This window comes from Poromitra crassiceps, assembly GCF_964638095.1.
Source record: "Poromitra crassiceps genome assembly, chromosome: 5".
Lineage (NCBI taxonomy): Eukaryota > Metazoa > Chordata > Actinopteri > Beryciformes > Melamphaidae > Poromitra > Poromitra crassiceps.
In genome coordinates, this window is record NC_139642.1 from 25,772,879 (window position 1) to 25,789,816 (window position 16,938).

Consider the following 16,938-nt stretch of genomic DNA (forward strand, 5'->3'; position numbering starts at 1 on the left):
GCCTATGACATCATCAGTGATGTCACAAATGCCTACATTATAACATCATCAGTGCGAGAGAAATTTAAACAGAGAACAGACAGAGATTGCCCACTTGCCCCTTTTAAGTATATAATAATATACATTGAGCGTGCGTAGCGTGCGAGATGCCTAGGCTCGCCCGCTACGCAGCCTCGCCTGCCCTGCAGCTCGCCTGCCCTGCAGCTCGCCTGCCCTGCAGCTCGCATACGCAGCTCGGCTGCACTCTGGCTGCTCCTTGATGGCATACTTCAGGGATGCTGGATCACGTGTCCTGGAGCTGGCAACATACAGCTGTCCATGGCTGAAGACGGGGGTCTGAAGCCAGACTCCCACTTCTCTTTTGTGACATCACTGATCACTGATGATGTCACAGTCATATTTATGACATCACGGATGTCACACATCACTGGGATTTATGACATCACTGATGATGTCACAGTGGATTACATCCCTGATGATGTCACAGTGGGATTTATGACATCACAGTGGGACATGGGACAGAGAGACATCTCCCTCTCTCTCCCTCAGTAACTCTCCCCCTCTCTCCCTCAGTCTCTCGCCCCTCTCTCCTCTCTCTCCCCCGCCCTCTCAAAATTTGTTTTGGCTCCCCTGTAATATTGACCATAACGCACTTTGGCTCCAAGCCCATCTCCTCCCACTCTCTTATCAGAGGGGTGAGTCTTTACACCCCTTCCCCTCTAGCACACCGGCTTGTCCTCACATTTACTGGAACGCAGCAGAGGACACGGCCTTCACTGGCATCTTATTCAAGTGCCATCAGAACAATTCACACCTCAGAGTGGATGGGGAGAGAAAAAGTTGTTTTGAACAAAATGGGCTCACTCACTGCTTTTGGGACGGTGTTGCTGGTTTGTCTGGCTCTGTGTCATGCAGCACCTACCACTGCCCCAATTTCACCAGAAGAGGAAGAGTTGGCTGAGGTAATGCAATACACTTTGAGTCAACTTTTGGAACCTTCAATGAAATAGACTGACCGGGCAAATGCAGATCCGTAGTCAAATTCCTTGTATTGTGTAGACCAGTGATTCCCAACCAGGGGTACGTGTACCCCTAGGGGTACTTGAGCAGCTTGCAGGGGGTACTTGGAAAGATTGGGATTACAATGTATTTCCAAAATGATAAAAACTGATTGAAAACTGAACCAATTGAAAACTGTCAAAATTGTATTAAAGAGGAGTCATTCAAATTATTTTCATTTAATGAGATGTGTTAGAGAGGCCTACTAAAAGTTTAATATAACAACTTTAGGAGAATTATGGACACACATGAGTGAGGGGGTACTATCAGCATGGTAAAACAGCTCAAGGGGTACATAACACAAACATGGTTAGGAACCACTGGTGTAGACTACTTGGCCAATAAAGCTGATTCTGAATATTTTGATCCTTTGCTGTGTTCATCTTTAAATCTGCTAAAGTCAAGAGGGGAGGTGAAACAGTTTATGCTTTGGATAATAACTGAGACAAAAAGTGGAAACTGTTCCTAATATTTTGTACAATTCAGTTTAAATTTGATTTGTGGAAAAAACTAGGAAGGAAACTGGAAGTAATAGTTAAGAGTAGTAATAAGAATGATAATAATCAGATCTGAATCACTTTCCAATCGGTGTCCACCCGCCTTTCCAATCATCTTCCTTCTCTCTATACCAGGAATACATTTCACAGTTCTACGCTGATGTTGGGATGACCAACTCCTCAATGCGACGCGTCAACAAGCCCTCGTTCAGTCAGAATCTACAGGACATGCAGGCTTTCTTTGGCCTGGAGGTAAAAATAACAAGGAATACCAAGGTTTTGCACTTTTAAAGGATGGGCTGAGATGAATTGAGGTAGTTTGTAAATACTGTATCAATGAAGAGTGCTAAATATTTCCATCCTGGGAAAAATAAATATCTGATGTTCAATATTAGAAAAAGTGATTCCACCCTGTAAAATATTACCATTTTGTACTATTTGTAAATTATAAAAAGGACATGCAAATCTATGTGGCAGTTATCTCACATCATCTACCACCATTGACCACCAGGTGACCGGCACCCTGGACAAGGAAACTATTCATGTGATGAAAGCGCCCAGGTGTGGTGTGTCGGACATCAGTCGATTTGGACACTTCCCCGGGAAACCCAAGTGGGAGAAGAATCTGATTACCTACAGGTACTGTCTGTGACCTAGAGAGGTGCAACACTTTAATTTTGTCATAGGGTTGAATTCTGATTATCTGAATATATGCACGCTCATTAGGCATGCAGGGATACCGGGTCGCATACTGTGTTAATTTACTGTACTGGTCCGATACTAACACGACCGTGCCCGATACCACTTTACGGCACGCAACGAATTAAAACCTTTGAAAGGACATTCAAGTGTGCTGGCTTTCTCTCCTTTTAGAAAATGTAATCTTTAAAAACTTTAATCTTGAATATATAAATAAACGAAAGAAAAGGACTAAAACCCATAATGTTGAAAAGTTCTCTTTGAATTAAAAATATGCTTAAAGGCATTTAAAAAAACATATCCGTCAATCACTAATTAACTACTCGTATCGGTACTTGATATCAGCAAGTACCCAAATGTACTCATACTCAATACTCATACATGTATGCAAAAAAGTGGTATCGGTGCATCCCTACTCCTGATGATGACGATGATGATTATGATGAAATATGGGAATTTTTTGTTGTCACTCCATATTGCATTTCTCTTTCAACTGTGTTAACATGTTAAAATATGCATGTACAGCATAAAGTAGGCCAAGTGTTGGCTACTTTATATACCAAACCATCATAACCTGATGTGAACAGGATCACCCAGTACACTCCAGATCTGAGCCAGAGGCAGGTGGATGCAGCCATTGCTCAGGCCTTCCAGCTCTACAGTGACGTCACCCCGCTGAACTTCAAACAGATCAACAGTGGCGATGCCGACATCATGATCCTCTTCAAGGGCGGATGTGAGTCTAGATGGACCGGGGAAGTCCTCAACTCTCCACCATGATAGCTGATGTGTGGTGAGCATTCTGGCGCAAACTGGCTGCCGTGCATCACCCAGGTGGGTGCTACACATCCGTGGTGGATGAGTTGAGTTCTCCACCCTGATATGTGAAGTGCTTTGAGTATACAGTAGGCGCAATATAAATCCAATCAATTATTATGATAAATTATTAATTAAAACACATAGAAAACGAATGTATGCAAAGGAAAGAAGAAAATTAATTGTTTTGTTTTGTTAGTGTAATAATACATAATAATCTCACTACTATAATAAGGCAGTATTGTTTCAAAGTATGGATGGATGGATCCATCCATGGATCAAAGTACAGACATGCTCATGTTCAAACATACTCTCATTCTTTTCAGCAAATATATACTACAGATTGTGTTATCACCTTTGACCCAACACAGATCACGGGGACTTTTACCCTTTTGATGGGGCAAGTGGAGTGCTGGCCCATGCTAACTCCCCTGGACGGGAGAAAGGGGGGGACACACACTTTGATGATGATGAAACTTGGACTCTAACCCAAAGCGGTAACATTTTCTGCCATATCATTTTAGTAAAGCTGTGGCTGCCCTCATCAGAAATATTGAAGTGGGAGTTTTATGAAAATTTGAAGCAAAGGAATTAAGATTAATTGATGTTTGAATTGTCACAGGTCACCTGTGACAGGTGCTGTAAACATGATGACGTTTGATAGCACACAGTACTTACAGTATAGAGTGAAGTGGCTTACTGACTGATTTACCTGAATTTGCAGCTTGTAAAAAAAGAATAACCATACGAGAAATTACTATTATTATTTTAGTATTTTGAAATGGCACCTGATCTTTTGAATATAAACATCATTACAATTGTTGTAATCAGGTGTGAATCTGCTGTTGGTGGCGGCCCATGAGTTTGGACACGCCCTGGGCCTGGACCACTCTAGGCACAGAAGTGCGCTGATGTTCCCCACCTATAAGTACGTCAACACAAATGGATACAAGCTGCCAGATGACGACAGACGCGGTGTTCAAGCCCTCTATGGTAATGAAGCCTTACAGATCCCATGTAATGAATAATTTAACCAAAGGATCCACATTTATTAAGTTTATCAGAAGGATTCACTGTTATGACTTACTATAGCCTACACATGTTTTTATCATTCCTGTAAATTTTGACAAGTCTGATTTAATATGGAAGAATCCAATTTTATGGTGGTTCGGACGGACTTCATCTGCACCAGTTGCATTCAGGCGATATAGCTGGGGGGTGGGGTGGTAGTAGAGAGATAGATAGATAAGAGAACGTACCAGAGATTTTCATCCGCCATTTATTTTCCCATAGACATTTTGTAAAATTCTTATAAAAATAGTCTTACTTGTTCAAACCAAACGGTTCAGCTATATTTATAGCTATATTACCAGCTCAGTGGCCTTGTGGTTTGAGTGTCCGCCCTGAGACTGGGAGGTCGTGAGTTCGAGCCCCGGCCGAGTCATACCAAAGACTATAAAAATGGGACCCATTGCCTCCCTGCTTGGCACTCAGCATCAAAGGGTTGGAATTGGGGGGTTAGATCACCATATGATTCCCGAGCACGGCACTGCTGCTGCTCACCGCTCCCCCAGGGGATGGGTCAAATGCGGAGAACAAATTTTGCACACTCAGGTGTGTGACAATCGTTGGGACTTTACCTTACCGTTACCTTTTAGCAACAGAGCACAAACATTTCACTCAGACCAAAATGTAAAAAAAAAAGTATTTGGTCTGAGTGAAATGTTCTATGGTCTCTCCTGATTCTAAATATAGCTGAATCGCTTTGTTTGATCACGTAAAACTATTTTTATACGCATTTTAGAAAATGTCTATGGGAAATAAAATGGCGGATGAAATCCCTTGGTACGCATGCTGAAGCAGGAAGTGAAGTCAACTTTGGCTCTCTATTGATTTGCATCCCCTTTTCCATCCATATCTCAAGTGTAAAGGCTTTGAGATCCTCCTTCTCTCATGCATGATTTAATCACAATTAAAAGGTAAAATCAGTGACATGATGATCACTGACTGGAGATCATCTTTTAATTTCCTACGGCTTCCAGGAAGCCGCACACCTGCGCCCACGTCAGCACCACCAGAACCCAGCCCAACTCCCACTGAACCAGAGCCTGAGGAACCAACGGAGGATCCCAACCCAGACCCTCAGCCCAACCCCAGAGATGAGCAGTGCAGCCGGGACCTGGTGTTCGATGCTGCCACCTCCATCAGGGGAGACCTGTACTTCTTTAAAAACGGGTACATTTCAGACCATTTCTTTGTTCCTCGTGATGATCTTGTTTTTATATGGAATTCAAGCATACATCCTTTTTCTGATAAATCGTATTCAAAGTTCTGAGAAACTGTTTTTCTATTCTTTAATAGTTACTACTGGAGGAAGAGTTCCGGACGAATCCGGTTGACTAAAGTGAACACAAGATGGTCACGGATTAATACGGTCGATGCTGCCTATGAAGTTCCTTACAAGGATTTGGTGCATCTTTTTGAAGGTACTTTTCACAAAGGTGGAATCTGCTCAAATAAAACAGTTGGTCAAATATAAATCAGCATATCCATCCATCTCCTGTAAAGCTGTACTTAATTGGTATAAAAACCCCCCAACTGATTTTCCACAGGTCGTCAGTACTGGGGCATAAAGGCTTATGCAAAGACAATCATTCCAGGTTATCCAAAGCCCCTCACCAACCTTGGCCTCCCCTCCTCAGTGAATAAGGTGGATGCAGCAGTCTATGTGTCGACCACTGGAAAAACACTGATATTTGTGAATAACCAGTATTGGAGGTGGGAGCTACAAGTCATGATCATATTGTTATTATGATGATGTTATTATGATGATGTGTACCTGTTAGTCTTCATTACTGTAGATGAAGACACAGTATAGATACAGTACACATTATAGCTACAGATACTGTATACACAAGCCAAACTAACTAGCAAGCATTTGCAGCAGTGTCTCTTTAGGCCTGTTAGCAGTACAAAGTCGGTTCGTGCCATTTTAAAATGTGATTCATCCTGATAATTGATGTGCACTTTCCAGCTATGATGAGCGCAGGAACCAAATGGACCGCGGATACCCAAGATACATCAGTCAAGATCTCCCCGGCATTGGCTCCAGAGTAGACGCAGCCTTTGAGAATTATGGTGAGCGATGCAAAATCATTCCCATTAACAATTTGACCCTTTATGCACAAGTCAAGATCCACTTTTTTTTTAATACATAAGGTTGAAAATCAAATCATACTCACTTATGAACTGAACATTCCCTCCCATAGGATACCAATATTTCTCAAATGGCCCAAGGCAGAGTGAGTACTACCTCTATTACAAGAGAGTGATGCGTACTCTCCTCAACTATGGCTGGCTCAACTGTTACTGATGCCTCGTGGACACAACAACACTTTCTGTCTAATATGTCCAAAATGTAACTTACATAACATACATGCATAACATGCATAACATACATGTTTGTGCAACTACAATCACTTTTGGCAACAACAACAAAATCTACCTCTTCATCATGTTAACCATCAGAGTCTGTAATGGCCTACAACCAAGGACACAAAATTGAATTATGGTCGTTACGATCTTAATCTGGAACATGTTTATTTTATGTTTACTATTTTAGTATATAATTCACCTTGAATTTGTCTCTACCGCAGTAAAACACCGAAAGGTGCAGCTTAGGTGTCGTGGTAAAGACATGTTGCGGACATGACATTTTTGCTAATATTGCTAAGATTGCTAATATCGCTAGTTGCCATTTAATGGCAACTAGCAAGGTTTGCTATGTTAGCTTTGACATTTAGCATCTATACATGAATTTAATAGTAGACTACAATTTTGTATGTATTAAAATGCACAATTACTCATCTGAGGACACGTAATAATCTATGTACTAACACACAATAAATAGCTTACTTCAGAAGCAAAATTGATCTTTACTTTGTTTTTCTTAATTTTGAGGGTGGGGAGACTTTATGGTTTTTCTTCAGTGTTACGGTAAGGACTCAGAAGTGTGGTACATTTAGATGGCATATTTAGATGAAAGAGTCATGATCAGTAAAACATATTTTTTAATATGGTGTAAGTAATAAATGAAACAATTTAATTTTGGAATGATGTCATATTGTAATTGAATGAGCTCATTTTACATATCTCAACATTGAGACCACAGTTGTGGGACATGAACAAAAGTGGTGTTTGGATCCATGAAATGCTTCATACATTTTATTAAATCACAATCCTTTTTTTTATCAAGATGTAATAACACTGTCTATATATTTATCAAGCATCATATGACAATTTTTTTAACATAGATCCAAAATGTCACTGCTGGTCTTAAAAATGGCCATAGTTGCAGAAACACCCGGTTCTCTGAGTCTTTTGTGTGTGTGTGTGTGTGTGTGTGTGTGTGTGTGTGTGTGTGTGTGTGTGTGTGTGTGTGTGTGTGTGTGTGTGTGCGTGTGCGTGTGCGTGTGCGTGTGCATGCGCTAGCTAGTTCCTACATGAGACTGCAAAAGAAAATAGTTCTTACATGAACCTGCTCACAACAAAGTCTGTGCATTATCTTGAGCTAACCGGGTCATGATTTCTGGAGAGCGACAATGCTGATGAGTTTTTCAAATGTATTTTTTTTGGTGCTTCGAGCACTACAAGCCGAGTGCCATCCAGTTCCATTGTTTACTTACATGCCCATATTCTCCATGGCTGTATTGGGACAATGTTTGTGCATTTCCACTCTTTTGCCCTTTTTTTTTTTTAAGTTAACAAATATAATTAAACTTCAACTGTAGCAGTATTGTTTTTAGATTAATGATCAATCTGATGACACAAAACCTTAAAATATTATGTTTAGTATGTGGTCACGGCAGCTCATCCAAGTTTGATCCAAATTTGTTTTGGCTCCCCTAAAATCTACTACACTATACTTTGGCTCCAAGCCCATCTCCTCCCACTCTCTTATCAGAGGGGTGAGTCTTTACACCCCTTCCCCTCTAGCACACTGGCTTGTCCTCACATTACTGGAACGCAGCAGAGGACACGGCCTTCCCTGGCATCTTATTCAAGTGCCATCAGAACAATTCACACCTCAGAGTGGATGGGGAGAGAAAAAGTCGTTTTGAACAAAATGGGTTCACTCACTGCTTTTGGGACGGTGTTGCTGGTTTGTCTGGCTCTGTGTCATGCAGCACCTACCACTGCCCCAGCGGTCCAAATTTCACCAGAAGAGGAAGAGCTGGCTGAGGTAATGCAATACACTTTTGAGTCCGTCCCAGGTCCTTTCTGTGTGGAGTTTGCATGTTCTCCCCGTGTTCGTGTGGGTTTCCTCCAGGTGCTCCGGTTTCCTCACACCACCAAAAGACATGTATGTTAGGGTTAAGACTCCTGTCAGTGCCCCTGACCAAGGCAATGGCAAAATAACTGGAGTTGGTCCCTTGGCGCTGCACTGCGGCTGCCCACTGCTCCTAGTTCTAGGAAGGTTCCTAGTAGAGGATGATTAATTTGTCCATGGGGATAAATAAAGTCTAACTTACTGTAACTAACTAACTTACTTTAGGAACTTTCACTGAAATAGACTGACCGGGCAAATCCAGATCCAGATTAATGCAAACTGAAGTAAAATTCCTTGTGTACATACTTAGCCAATTCTGATTCTGAACGTTTTGATACTTTGCTGTGTTCATCTTTAAATCTGCTAAAGTCATGAGGGGGAGATACTGTAGGTGAAACAGTTTACAGAAGGATTGTTTGTATGCTGTTAACTGAGACAAGTGAAATTGGAAAATGTTCTTAATATTTTGGACAATTCAGTTTAACCGATTTGTGGAAAAACTACCCTCTAGTTATAGTGGAAGTAATAGAGAACAGTAATAAGAATGATCATAATCAGATCTGAATCACTTTCCAATCATCTTCCTTCTCTCGATATCAGGAATACATTTCACAGTTCTACGCTGATGTTGGGATGACCAACTCGTCAATGCGACGCGCCAACAAGCCCTCGTTCAGTCAGAATCTACAGGACATGCAGGCTTTCTTTGGCCTGGAGGTAAAAATAACAAGGAATACCAAGGTGTTGTACTTTTAAAGAATGAGCTGAGATGAATTGAGGTAGTTTGTAAATACTGTATCAATGAAGCGTGCTAAATATTTCCATCCTGGGAAAAAGAAATACCGGTATCGATTCCACCCTATAAAATATTACTATTTTGTACTATTTTTATGCCTCCGCCAGTGATAGCCAGGCAGGCCAGGCATTATGGATTTGGGTTGTCCGTATGTCCGTACGTCCCTTACGTCTGTCTGATGTTCGTTAACACGATATCTGAGGAACGCCTTGACGGAATTTCATTAAATTTGCCTCAAACGTCCGTCGACTTGGACTCAAGGATGAACTGATTAGATTTTGGTGATCAAAGGTCAAGGTCACTGTGACCTCTCGAACGCCGTTTTCAAGCTCGTTGATATCTCAGGAATGCCTTGATGGAATTTCTTCAAATTTGCCTCAAACGTCCACTTGGAGTCAAGGATGAACTGATTAGATTTTGGTGGTCAAAGTTCAAGGTCACTGTGATCTCACAATCGCTAATTTCATGCTCGTTAACGCGATAGCTCAGGAACGCCTTGACAGAATTTCAACAAATTTTCCACGTCCACTTGAACTCAAGAATGAACTGATTACATTATGGTTGTTAAAGGTCAAAGGTTAAGGTCACTGTGACCTCACTAACGCCATTTTAAAGCTTTTTACCGCGATATCTCAGGCTTGCCTTGACGGAATTTCTTCCAATTTGCCTCAAACGTCCACTTGGACTCAAGGACGAACTGATTAGATTTTGGTGGTCAAAATTCAAGGTTACTGTGAAACAACCGCTCGTTTCATGCTCGTTAACATGATATCTCAGGAACGCCTTGATGGAATTTCATCTAATTTGCCTCAAACGTCCACTTGGGACTCAAGGATGAACTGATTACATTTTGGTGGTCAAAGGTCAAGGCCACTGTGACCTCACGAATGCCATTTTCAAGCTTGGTAACGCCATATCAGTAACACCTTGATGAAATTTCTTCTCATCTGCCTCAAACCTCAAAGTCTGGACAGACATGCATGTCGACTGCTCACTTGTTGGCGGAGGCATATATCTGTGGTGCGGTCGTTCTAGTTAAATTATAAAAAGGACATGCAAATCTCTATGTGGCATTTATCTCACATCATCCACCATCATTGACCAGGTGACTGGCATCCTGGATAATGCAACTGTTCAGGTGATGAAGGCGCCCAGGTGTGGCGTGTCGGACATCAGTCGATTTGGATACTTCCCCGGGAAACCCAAGTGGGAGAAGAATCTGATTACCTACAGGTACTGTGTGACCTAGAGAGGTGCAACACTTTCATTTTGTCATATAGAGTTGAACTCTGATTGGCTGAATATAATAGTCAAAGCTCCTGATTTGGCATGCAGCGATACCGGGTCTGATACTGTGTTAATTTACTGTACTGGTCCGATACTAACGCGGCCCGTGCCCGATACCACTTTACGGCACGCAACGTGACGTTAACCTGGGTTCTCGCTCGATCTGCCTGCCTGGAGCGCATTGTGGGGTGAAATAAAAGGCTATCAGAGGTCAGTAATCAGCTGCAGCCAGCCACACAGCCGCTCGCTCACCCTCGCTCAGCCATTCACTCACTGTGCTAGCTTGCGGTTAGCCGTTACTGTGCGTTCACACTGGGGTGATTTTTGTAAATTCGTCCGACGAGATTACATACAAAGTCAATGCAAATGCGCGAGTAGATGAGGTTTCGCCCTGGGCGGCCCGATGACACCGCTGTGAACAAGCGAGCGAGCAAACATCCCATTGTTTCAGTTTTTCCAAGAAGTCCTAACCTGCTCCATGCATCAGCAAACAGGCCGGGCGATGTGTTGCTTGTTTGAAAGATCGCTCGCCCTGGCTCTATTTTTGCGATCGTTCGCGTACAACTCCACCTAGGGCGTTTTTGGTCACGTTACTTCCCACTCTCAGTATAGCGCCTTTTAGACTGGCCAGAAATCTCACTAATATCCACAAACTAGTGGCATTTTCTTCAGTCTAAAAGTTGCAAGCCGGGCCATTTAATCAATGTCTCTGCATGCCATGGCGATATAAATCTTGGCAGTGGTCCAACGCATTATTTTCCGACCCTGCTTCTCCTCCTATTGATTTGCCTCCCTTTTTCCAACGTGAGTCAGTGATTCAGTGATTCCCACAAGCTGAAATTCGACTTTCTTAACAGTTAATTACTTTACATTGACGGAATATGCAGAGAAAAAAAGCATCTCTCATGCATGAGTGAACCCCACAGCCCAGGCGCAGACTGTCAAGTCAGCCAGAATGTAAGTAGGTTGTCCGCTTGAGCTCTTTCAAAAATAAAACCCTCGTTGTAACGTTAAACATTACAACAGACAATACATTGTTGTGGAACAAGCAAATTTAAGGCTGACCAAATATTTGCAATACATGTCCCGTATACCGCCTTTAACGTAAATGTCCTCCTGTTTCCCCACTACACCGGCCATTAGGTTGTATTGTATTGATGGGACGTTCAAGGTCCATTCAGTAAAAATAATGTGTTCAAATGTAATCTTTAAATTTTTTATCTTGAATATAAATAAACTAAAGAAAATGACTAAAACCTATAATCTTGAAAAGTTCTCTTTTCATAAAAAATATGTTTAAAGGCATTAAAAAAACGTATCCGTCAACCCCTAATTAAGTACTCGTATCAGTACTTGGTATCGACAAGTACCCAAGTGTAAGTACTCATACTCATACTCTCTCTCCAAAAAAGTGGTATCGGTGCATTCTCCTGATGTGATGACGATGATGATTATGATGAAATATTGGAATTTTTGTTGTGTCACTCCATATTGCATTTCTTTCAACTGTGAACATGTTAAAATATGCATGTACACAGCATAAAGTAGGTGTAAATAGAGAGCCCCAGGGATGACGTATTTTTGTAGTCGGAACGCGGAAGTCCCGGACTTCCTGGTTCTTCACTGTTTCTGCCTATGGGATTTTTGAATGGGTTTTTGCCGCGATGCTTCAAATAAGGTCTCTGGGCAACGCACGCTTAATCAAATGCGAACCAGTGTTCAGCTGGATAATCTTCACACATGAGGACCACTTTCATGAGTTTTGAAGCATAAATGCGAGCCCTAGAAGTAAAAAGCTTGTGCTAAGCTAATCCAGGACTACACACAGTGTCGCATAGGCTTCCCCGTCACATCACCACTCAACCTGGAGTGTTGTTGATGTGTGCGCTGCTGTGCACTGATTACCCCGGGCTGAACCAGGTGAGGGAAAGATAATTTCCGTGTTCGTCCTTTGAAGTGATGACGTTATTGACGTATAATATCCCCGTCGACTCAACAGTGTAGTCTCATTTAGCCGTTTGCTAGCTAGCCGCCCTTTTAACGGCACGTAAAAGCTTAAAAACTTGTGAAAGTGGTCCTCATGTGTGAAGATTATCCTACTGAACACTGGTTCGCGTTTGATTAAGCTTGCGTTGCCCAGAGACCTTATTAGAAGCATCGCACCAAAAACCCATTCACAAATCCCATAGGCAAAAACAGTGAAGAACCAGGAGTGTTAGCATCGATGATTTCCGGACTCGTTCCTGGGGCTCTCTATGTAGGCTACTTCATATACCAAACCATCATAACCTGATGTGAACAGGATCACCCAGTACACTCCAGATCTGAGCCAGAGTCAGGTGGATGCAGCCATTGCTCAGGCCTTCCAGTTCTACAGTGACGTCATCCCGCTGAACTTTAAACAGATCTACAGCGGAACTGCCGACATCATGATCCTCTTCCAGGGCGGAAGTGAGTCTAGATGGACCAGGAAGCACACACACTTCGCCAAGCTAGAAATGAGCACGCGAAGCATGTGATATTTCTAGTAGTAATATGAAAACTACGTTTTCCCTGGATGAAAGTACAGACATGCTCATCGATGGTCAAATATACTCCTACTCAAATTCAGCAAATAAACTACAGATTGCATTATCACCTTTGTCCCAACACAGATCACGGGGACTTTCACCCTTTTGATGGGGAAAGTGGAGTGTTGGCCCATGCTAACTCTCCTGGAAAGGCACAAGGGGGGGACACACACTTTGATGATGATGAAACTTGGACTCTAACCCCGGTAAAGTTCAATGGTAAAGTTTTCTGCCATGTCATTTTAGTAAAGCTGCGGCTGCCCTGATCAGAAATAGTGATGTGGGTTGTTTTCCTACACAATCTCACTGTAGGCTATTGATGATAGTTCCTTAATATGTGGGAGTTTTGTGAAAATTTTAAGCAAAGGTATTAAGATTAATTGACGTTTGAATTGTCACAGGTGCTGTAAACGTGATTATGTTTGATAGCTCACAGTTATAGAGAAGTGAAGTGTCTTACTGACTGATTTACCTGAATTTGCTGACTGTAAAAAAAAGAATAACCATATGACAAATTACTATTAGTATTTTAGTATTTTGAAATATGGTACCTGATCTTTTGAATATAAACATCATTGCACTTGTTGTAGGTTCAGGTGTGAATCTGCTGTTGGTGGCGGCCCATGAGTTTGGACACGCCCTGGGCCTGGACCACTCTAGGCACAGAAGTGCGCTGATGTTCCCCACCTATAAGTACGTCAACACAAGCGGATACAAGCTGCCAGATGACGACAGACGCGGGGTTCAAGCCCTCTATGGTAATGAAGCCATATAGATCCCATGTGCAATCCCCAATGTGACGAGTATTATAATGACTATACATGTTTTTATCATCCCATGTTGTAGATCCCATGTAATGATTAATTTAACCAAAGGATCCACATTTGTATATCAAAATGTATTTTTCTTTTTGCGGATTTAAAGAAAATATATTTTCGATGCTTTTTAAAGATTTGGTCCGAGTGAAATGTTCTATGGTCTCTCCTGATTCTAAATATAGCTGAATCGTTTGGTTTGATCAAGTAAAACTATTTTTATACGCATTTTACAAAATGTCTATGGGAAATAAAATGGCGGATGAAATCCCATGGTACGCATGCTGAAGCAGGTAGTGATGTCAACTTTGGCTCTCTATTGATTTGCATCTCCTTTTGTACAATCCATATCTCAAGTGTAAAGGCTTTGAGATCCTCCTTCTCCCAGGCATGATTGAATCACAATTAAGGTCAAATCAGTGATGGTTTGTGCTATGATGATCACTGACTGGAGATCATCTTTTAACTTCCTACGGCTTCCAGGAAGCCGCACATCTGCGCCCACATCAGCTCCACCAGAACCCAGCCCAACTCCCACCAAACCAGAGCCTGAGGAACCAACAGAGGATCCCATCCCAGACCCTCAGCCCAACCCCAGAGATCAGCAGTGCAGCCGGGACCTGGTGTTCGATGCTGCCACCTCCATCAGGGGAGACCTGTACTTCTTTAAAAACGGGTACATTTCAGACCATTTCTTTGTTCCTCGTGATGATCTTGTTTTTATATGGAATTCAAGCATACATCCTTTTTCTGATTAATCGTATTCAAAGTTCTGAGAAACTGTTCTTTATAGTTACTACTGGAGGAAGAGTTACGGACGAATCCGGTTCACTAAAGTGAACGCAAGATGGTCACAGATTTATACAGTTGATGCTGCCTATGAAGTCCCATACAAGGATTTGGTGCATCTTTTTGAAGGTACTTTTCACAAAGGTGGAATCTGCTCAAATAAAGCAGTTGGTCAAATATAAATCAGCATATCCATCCATCTCCTGTAAAGCTGTACTTACCGTAATTGGTATAAAACCCTCCAACTGATTTTCCACAGGTCGTCAGTACTGGGGCATAAAGGCTTATGCAAAGACAATCATTCCAGGTTATCCAAAGCCCCTCACCAACCTTGGCCTCCCCTCCTCAGTGAATGAGGTGGATGCAGCAGTCTATGTGTCGACCACTGGAAAAACACTGATTTTTGTGAATAACCAGTATTGGAGGTGGGAGCTACAAGTCATAATCATATTGTTATTATGATGATGTTATTATGATGATGTGTACCGGTTTGTACTGTAGATGAAAACACAGTATAGATACAGTAGCCTACACATTATAGCTACAGATACTGTATACACAAGCCAAACTAACTAGCAAGCATTTGCATCAGTGTCTCTTTAGGCCTGTTAGCATTAGAAAAGTCTGTTCTTGCCAAAATGTGATTCATCCTGATAATTGATGTGCACTTTCCAGCTATTGTGAGCGCAGGAACCAAATGGACCGCGGATACCCAAGATACATCAGTCAAGATCTCCCCGGCATTGGCTCCAGAGTAGACGCAGCCTTTGAGAATTACGGTGAGCGATGCAAAATCATTCCCATTAACAATTTGACCCTTTATGCACAAGTCAAGATCCACTTTTTTAAATAGATAAGTATGAAAATCAAATCATACTCACTTATGAACTGAACATTCCCTCCCATAGGATACCAATATTTCTCAAAAGGCACAAGGCAGAGTGAGTACTACCTCTATTACAAGAGAGTGATGCGTACTCTCCTCAACTATGGCTGGCTGAACTGTTACTGATGCCTCGTGGACACGACAACACTTTCTGTCTAATATGTCCAAAATGTAACTTACATAACATACATGCATAAAATACATGTTTCTGCAACTACGATCACTTTTGACTCTCAAAAATAAATAAATCAACCTCTTCATGTTAACCATCAGAGTCTGTAATAGCCTACAACCAAGGACACAAAATTGCATTATGGTCGTTAAGATTTTAATCTGGAACATGTTTATTTTATGTTTACTATTTTAGTATATTCTCTTTAGGTGTTGTGGTAAAGCAAGGCATGTTGCGGACATGACATTTTGCCAATATTGCAGATGAATGGCAGCTAGCAAGGTCTGCTATATGCTTTGACTTTTAGCATCTATACATGAATTTAATAGTAGGCTAATATTTTTTATGTATTAAAATGCACAATTACTCATCTGAGGACACGTAATAATCGATGTACTAACACACAATAAATAGCTTACTTCAGAAGCAAAATTTATCTTTACCTTGTTTTCTTGATTTTGAGGGTCACTGTGAGGCCTGTCATGTCATCCATGTGTTCACTTGTTAACATGTGGGGTGGGGGGACTTTATGGTTTTTGTTCAGTGTCACGGTAAGGACTCAGAAGTGTGGTGCAGGCGTATTTAGATGAAAGAGTCATGATCAGTAAACAAAAAAATAATTTTAATATGGTGTAAGTAATATAACAATTTCATTTGAAATTATGTCATATTGTAATTGAATGAGCTCATTTTCGTATCTCAACATTGAGACCACAGTTGTGGGACATGAAAAAAAGTGGTGTTTGGACCCAAGAAATGCTTCATACATGTTATTAAATCACATTGTTTAGTAATATTTTTTTTTTATCAAGATGTGTTTATATATTTATCAAGCATCATGACAAATTTTAACATAGATCCAAAATGTCACTGCTGGGTCTTAAAAATGGCCGTAGCTGCAGAAACACCCGGTTCCCTGAGACTTTGTGTGTGTGTGTGTGTGTGTGTGTGTGTGTGTGTGTGTGTGTGTGTGTGTGTGTGTGTGTGTGTGTGTGTGTGTGTGTGTGTGTGTGTGTGTGTGTGTGTGTAAGCAGTGCTTGACTGTTGATTTATAAGAAGAAGAAGAAAAGATGCAGGGTCTAAATGAGGATGCAATCAGTAATCAGTTTTTTATTATCATCCTATCAGTCCTGTTTTATAATGTTTCTGCATGTTTTTTCTGGGTTGAAATGAATGTACTCATTGCGAATGTATTTCAATTGCCTGGAAAATGTGCTAATATT

At 41.5% G+C, this 16,938-nt stretch overlaps 2 protein-coding genes across 2 annotated transcripts; both read left to right on the forward strand.

Moving 5' to 3' along the window:
• Positions 1–854: 854 nt before the first annotated feature.
• Positions 855–6,444, forward strand: LOC310776400 (collagenase 3-like; the record flags this gene model as incomplete). The annotated part of the gene is made up of 11 exons (XM_083636593.1): positions 855–962; positions 1,692–1,808; positions 2,068–2,195; positions 2,843–2,991; positions 3,443–3,568; positions 3,903–4,064; positions 5,114–5,306; positions 5,433–5,557; positions 5,684–5,849; positions 6,106–6,209; positions 6,341–6,444. 11 exons carry the CDS (start codon positions 855–857, stop codon positions 6,442–6,444), a joined length of 1,482 nt encoding a protein of 493 aa, XP_083492719.1.
• Positions 6,445–8,196: 1,752 nt separating this feature from the next.
• On the forward strand, positions 8,197–15,669 carry LOC310776401 (collagenase 3-like; the record flags this gene model as incomplete). The annotated part of the gene is made up of 11 exons (XM_083636594.1): positions 8,197–8,313; positions 9,001–9,117; positions 10,302–10,429; positions 12,786–12,934; positions 13,138–13,272; positions 13,644–13,811; positions 14,352–14,544; positions 14,662–14,786; positions 14,917–15,082; positions 15,333–15,436; positions 15,566–15,669. 11 exons carry the CDS (start codon positions 8,197–8,199, stop codon positions 15,667–15,669), a joined length of 1,506 nt encoding a protein of 501 aa, XP_083492720.1.
• Positions 15,670–16,938: the final 1,269 nt, after the last annotated feature.